This window comes from Chiloscyllium plagiosum, chromosome 12, assembly GCF_004010195.1.
Source record: "Chiloscyllium plagiosum isolate BGI_BamShark_2017 chromosome 12, ASM401019v2, whole genome shotgun sequence".
NCBI classification, from domain to species: domain Eukaryota; kingdom Metazoa; phylum Chordata; class Chondrichthyes; order Orectolobiformes; family Hemiscylliidae; genus Chiloscyllium; species Chiloscyllium plagiosum.
The window spans coordinates 51,007,372-51,013,371 of record NC_057721.1 but is presented as its reverse complement, the minus strand read 5'-3'; the positions used below and the strand labels follow the sequence as shown (position 1 = coordinate 51,013,371).

The 6,000-nt window shown below is 41.9% G+C and overlaps 1 protein-coding gene across 2 annotated transcripts in view; it reads right to left on the bottom strand.

Annotated features, from left to right (window-relative positions):
* Positions 1–6,000, bottom strand: part of LOC122555251 (suppressor of tumorigenicity 14 protein homolog) — a 143,029-nt gene that overhangs the window by 60,922 nt on the left and 76,107 nt on the right. For both annotated transcript variants that reach the window (XM_043701044.1, XM_043701043.1), the window contains exon 10: positions 4,548–4,651. In XM_043701044.1, coding sequence (XP_043556979.1) covers positions 4,548–4,651 — 104 coding nt within the window. The remainder of the gene's footprint in view (positions 1–4,547; positions 4,652–6,000) is intronic.

The following is a 6,000-nucleotide window of genomic DNA, read 5'->3' as shown; positions in this document are numbered from 1 at the left end:
TCTTCACTACCTGCTGTGCCTGCATGCTTGCCTTCATTGACTGGTGTACAAGAACACCCAGATCTCTCTGTACTGCCCCTTTACCTAAATGGATTCCATTTAGGTAGTAATCTGCCTTCCTGTTCTTGCCACCAAAGTGGATAACCATACATTTATCCACATTAAACTGCATCTGCCATGCATCTGACCACTCACCTAACCTGTCCAGGTCACCCTGTAATCTCCTAACATCCTCCTCACATTTCACCCTGCCACCCAGCTTAGTATCATCAGCAAATTTGCTAATATTATTATTAATACCATCTTCTATATCTTAATATATATTGTAAAAAGCTGCGGTCCCATCACTGATCCCTGCGGTACCCCACTGGTCACTGCCTGCCGTTTATTACTACTCTTTGTTTCTTGTCAGCCAACCAACTTTCAATCCAAGTTAGTACTTTGCCCTCAATATCATGCGCCCTAATTTTGCTCACTAACCTCCTATGTGGGACTTTATCAAAAGCATGAAACCCATTGGTTTGTTCAGATACAGCAAAACAATTACTGGTGCACTTGTACTGATGGCATCAAAATTGACATGATATTACAAGGTAGTCAATGAGAATGATGTTTATCAGTTGAAATACCTGTGTCTCAATACACATTGTGACTGTTGTGTAGCTCCAAATCTGTCCATGATGTGCATGGTGGTATGGTGTTAAGCAGATGAGGATAACATTTATTACATGGTGAATCTATCACTGGCCCATGCCTTTATAAATATGGAGTAATGCACCTAACAGTTAGTAATTGAAGTGGATGAACAAAGATAGTGAACAAACCAATGGTTTTCATGCCAAGGGCTCTGAACAAAGTATGAAACAACCAATAAAACTCACCATGCTGCAAAAAGATTAAATACAGCCAAGGAATTATTATTATTTCCACATATTGTTGTAATATGAATTAGCATTGACGCTGGATGTAAACATTCTACGGCTTTATTCTATCCTGAATTTCAGTATGTGTTTTGTGCTTTTATGAATCAGTAGAGGGGCATACATCAGGGTCTCACAATGAAATCCTGAATGTTATTGTGCATGGAGTTTCAATAATATTTAACTTGCTTCTGGTTGGTTTCTACAGAACCTAGGCTATCTCCTAAATTTAAAACATCCCTCTGTGCTAACAAATATTCCTTCCTTCTCTCTCAGATCCTAGAAAAGGCAGTGGTGTGTAGCAAAGCAACTAATACTTTCCCAGAGAACACAACATTCCATTAAGCTTTTCTGGAATTACTAGACAATAATGGGACATGCAAGGTGACCTGCAAAAGCAAGTGAGAAGGAGTTGAGATATAATTGCTGCTTCAGATTGTCAGCAGACAGAAAAGTGTTGAATGCCCACAAATGCAGAATGGAAGCAGAGCTTGTATGGATGGTTCAATACATTGGTAGCTGACATATTGTACATTGTTGGTATGTTCGCAGAACTGGGAATTTGATTTGCAGATGTGTTGTCCCCTTTCTAGGTGATGTCTTCAGTGTTTTGGAGCTTCCTGTGAAGTGCTGCTGTACTGTGTCCTCTGGAATTTATTTTGGTTTGTTCCTGCTGCTTCTGGTTGTTCATTGCAGTGGTCAGTGTACTGGGTCTAGGTCACTGTGTTTATTGGTGGAATCCATGGATGAGTGCCATGCATGGACTCCATCAATAAACACGTTGACCTAGATAGACCCAGTATAATGACCATTGCAGCGAGCAACAGGAAGCAGCAGGAACGAAATCAAATAAATTCCAGAAGACACAGTCGCTTCACAGGAGGCTCCAAAGAACTGAGGATGTTACCAGGACAGGGGACGACATGTCTGCAAATCAGTTTCCCAGCTCGGCAAACATACCCACAACTGTGGTAACCAGCACCTGAGCTACAAATCTTTACACAAATATTGTACAGTGGCAAAAATGCTGTCACACGCATTGCACATGAAAGGGTCACTTCATTGTGCAAGGAAGTACTTCAAAGAATGAATAAAAGATTGTCCTTCATGCAGTATTGTGTACAAAAAATGACCAGATTTCCAAGTGTATTTTGTGATGGTCACAGCTACACAGAATATAAGGAGAATTTGATTATCATCACATCAAACTTTTGGTCAATACAAGAAACTAGGGAATTAAATTTTGACTCACGATCAATGCTCCCTCTAAGCTCCACAGGTATAGGATGCAGAATGGAGCAGACAAGGATAAACAGGCCATGCCAAGATTCTAAATGTCATTTAAATTTGCAGGCACTAATTAATTCTTATTTGAGGAGTTTCAAATGGAACAGAACACTCAAGGTTCCTCTGACGGCACCATTTAAATTCAGTACCTCTAGCATCTAGATGGTCAAGAACAGAAGATACATGGGAACACCATTATTTGCAAGTTTTTCTCCAAGCTATTTACCATCCTAACTTGGAATATAATGCTGTTTCTTCATTTTCACTGCAAATCCTGGAACTCTCTCAAACTGCACAGTGACTGTATCTACACAAGATGGGTTGCAGCAGTTCAATGAATGGCAGGACACTTTTGGAAGCTCAGAGGAACTGCAGGATCCTGGGGTGTTTGACCATGGATCCATGAAGGTCACGCTAATAGAATGTTTAAGAAGGCATATAGGCCATTTGCCTTTATCAGTTGTGGCCTAGATTATTTGTGCAGGGAGATTATGTTGGAGCTGTACAAAAAATGATCACAGCTGGACTACTGTTTGCATTTCTGGTTGCCATACTATAGGAAGGATGTAATTACATTGGATGGGGTGCAGAGGTAATTCACCAGGATGCTGCCTGCATTGGTGCAGTTTAGCTATGAAGAGAAGCTAGATAAAGTTGGGTTGTGATTTTGAGATCAGGGAAAACTGAAGGAGGACCTGACTGAGGTGTACAAGATTATAAGGGGCTTGGACAAGGTGGATAGGAAGCAGTTTTTATCCCTTTAATTGAAGGGTGAATAATAAGGGAGCATAATTTTAAGGTGAAGGGTAGGAGGTTTAAAGGCGATTTGAGGAAATAAAATTCTTCATCCAAACAGTGGTAGGAATCTCCAATGCACTGCTTAGGAGGGTAGTAGAGGCAGAAAATCTCAGAATCCTTCAAAAGTACTTGGATAAGTCCATGAAATGTAATAATTATCAACGTTTTCGGCCACATGCTGGAAATTAGGATTAGTGAACATATGTCAGACTCGGTGGGTTAAGGGACTCTTCTGTGCTATGTGACTCTATGACTTTAGGGCAACGCACCATCACCTTCTCAAAGGTAATTAAAAATGGCCTATTAATTCTGGGCCAGTCACAAAGGCCACATCGCCTAAATGAATTTAAAAAGTCATCAGCAAACATCCCCACTTCTGATTTATGTTGCAGGGGTGGTCACCAATGAAAACCTTAACACTATACAGGATGAAACAGGTCCACATTCATCACGGTAAACCTTCACTCCAAAACTGTGACAATATGGTTGCAGAGCATGCTTTTTACAAGATACACTATAGCAACTTACCAGAGATGATGACTCCCACCACCACCATCCCCACCTCCTCAACTAAAAAGCCAGTCAGAGACTGACCAGGAAAGGAAAAGGCTGCCCTGCAGAAATTACATGCAGCACTGACTGGTTGAGAATGGATTTTCATACCTCACTTGACTGGGAGCAATGCCCACCCGCTAGAGCTGCCAGCTTATCTGATTGACTGGCAGCTGCAGCATCAGAACTTGATAGTCAGTGCTACCAGTACAGCAGTCATAATTCCAAGCGTTAGGAATGACAGGGACATATAGAGCAGGGGAGAATTTGCCCACCTAAGGGAGGAGATTGAGTCGGTGGATTTTTAATTATGATCATGTAAGATTTACAAGGATGTTGCCAGGGTTGGAGGATTTGAGCTATAGGGAGAGGCTGAACAGGCTGGGGCTGTTTTCCCTGGAGCGTAGGAGGCTGAGGGGTGACCATTTAAAAGGCATTTGGATGGGTATATGAATAGGAAGGGTTTGGAGGGATATGGGCCGGGTGCTGGCAGGTGGGACTAGATTGGGTTGGGATATCTGGTCGGCATGGACAGTTGGACTGAAGGGTCTGTTTCCATGCTGTACATCTCTATAACTCTATGACTCTATGCAGGAAGGATGTGGGTGGCACGATCTTTTCAGGGGGCAACCCCAAAGTGTAAAGGGCCCTCTCCAAAGACAGTACTCCCACCTTTCCTCCCTGTCTTTTTCAAACTTTAAAATATCAAATGGGCAGCCCACTCCTGTCCAATTGATATTTAAATATTTATTTACATACAGTGACTAGGCTGCTGATTTTAGCACCTTCCCACTGTCTGCATTAAGGGGATGAGCTCAGGGTAGATGGGTAGGTGGTGGGCTCGAAATGTCATCTACTTTACATGCCCCCACACCAAAAACACAACTGGCAGGAGCATGTATTATCCAGCCTTAGGTCAGACTTGGAACAGGCATGTTCAGCAAATGATTTAATAAATGTATTGTTGAACTGACTGTTATGCTCCCATACCGTTTACCATCAATAGAAATCCAGTCTTTCTCACAGTTTGGCTGTAAGCCTTCCAGTCTCAGGGTTGGAAACTGGATCCGCAATCTCAGCTTTGGGTTCGGTACCTAAGCACGAAACAGAAATTGTAGAAAGTAGTTAATTCAAAATTATTGAATTAATGTGCACAGTCTGTATTTCAATATTAAAGTACATGTACTCAAGTGATGCAAGTCTAAAGGTCCCATTGGTCTATACTTACTATGAGACATGTATGTCAGTGGGATTGGTCTGATTTCAGATATTACTTCCCTTTTAATATTCAAGTTGCAAAGTCCAAAACCATGAGATTACAGATTGTGGCTGGATACATTTCTGCTGCTGGTAAGTAGCTCCTTCTGCTCTCTTCAATGCCTAAATTGAAACTGCCTGCACCACACTTCCAGGTAATACATTAAAATACCTGAAATACTCACTGTATGACAAAGTTCCTTCTCATGTCACATTTACCCCTTTTGCAAATCACTTTAAATCTGAGTTATCTTATTAGAATCCCTGGAGTGTGGGAGCAGGCCATTCAGCCTATCCAGTCTACACGAACCCTCTGAAGAGCATCCCACCCACCCAGCATCCCCCCCCATCCCCAACCCTATCCCTGTAACCCCCGTTTTACCATGGCTAATCCACAGCCTACATATCCCTGGACACTATGGGCAATTTAGCACGGCCAATCCACCTAACCTGAACATCTTTGGAACATGGGAGGAAACCGGAGCCCCCAGAGGAAACTTATGCAGACACAGGGAAAATTTGCAACCTCCATACAGTCACCTGAAGGTCGAATCGAATCCAGGTCCCTGGTGCTGTGAGGCAGCAATGCTAACCAGTGAGCCACCATGCTACCCCTTCTTCATTTATGAATAGGAACAGTTTCTCACTGTCTATTCTGTCCATATCTCTCATGATTTAGAAAACTTTAATCAAATCTCTTCTTAACTTTATCCTTTCCGAGGGGTAACTGTCCAGTTTTACTAATCTGTCTTCATAGCTGAACATCGTCATACCTAGAACTGTTCTTGTGAATACTTTCTGCATTCTTGCTAATGCATTCACATCTTTCTTAAAGTGTGGCACAGCTCATAGTGTGAGGGGTGTAAAATACACACACACACTTAAGATAAAAGGTAGATGGATGTGTCTCAGTTCTGTGAGTTTTTTTTAAAATAGTCAGGTCAATTGGAGCCATGACCTAAATCCATCAGTTGCAGGAAAGCATGTGATTGCAGTTGAGTGGCTGGGACAGCCCTTGTAATATTAATGAATAAAAATGGTTGTTCTGTTGGATTTATGACAGGCAGAATAAGGCAATTTGTTAGTTTTGATTGCCGAACAGAAGGTTAAATGTTTTAGATCAGAAGGACCTAGAGATCTGTTCAGAGTGTAAAATAGATTCGATGAGCAGAAAAATCAAGTCAAC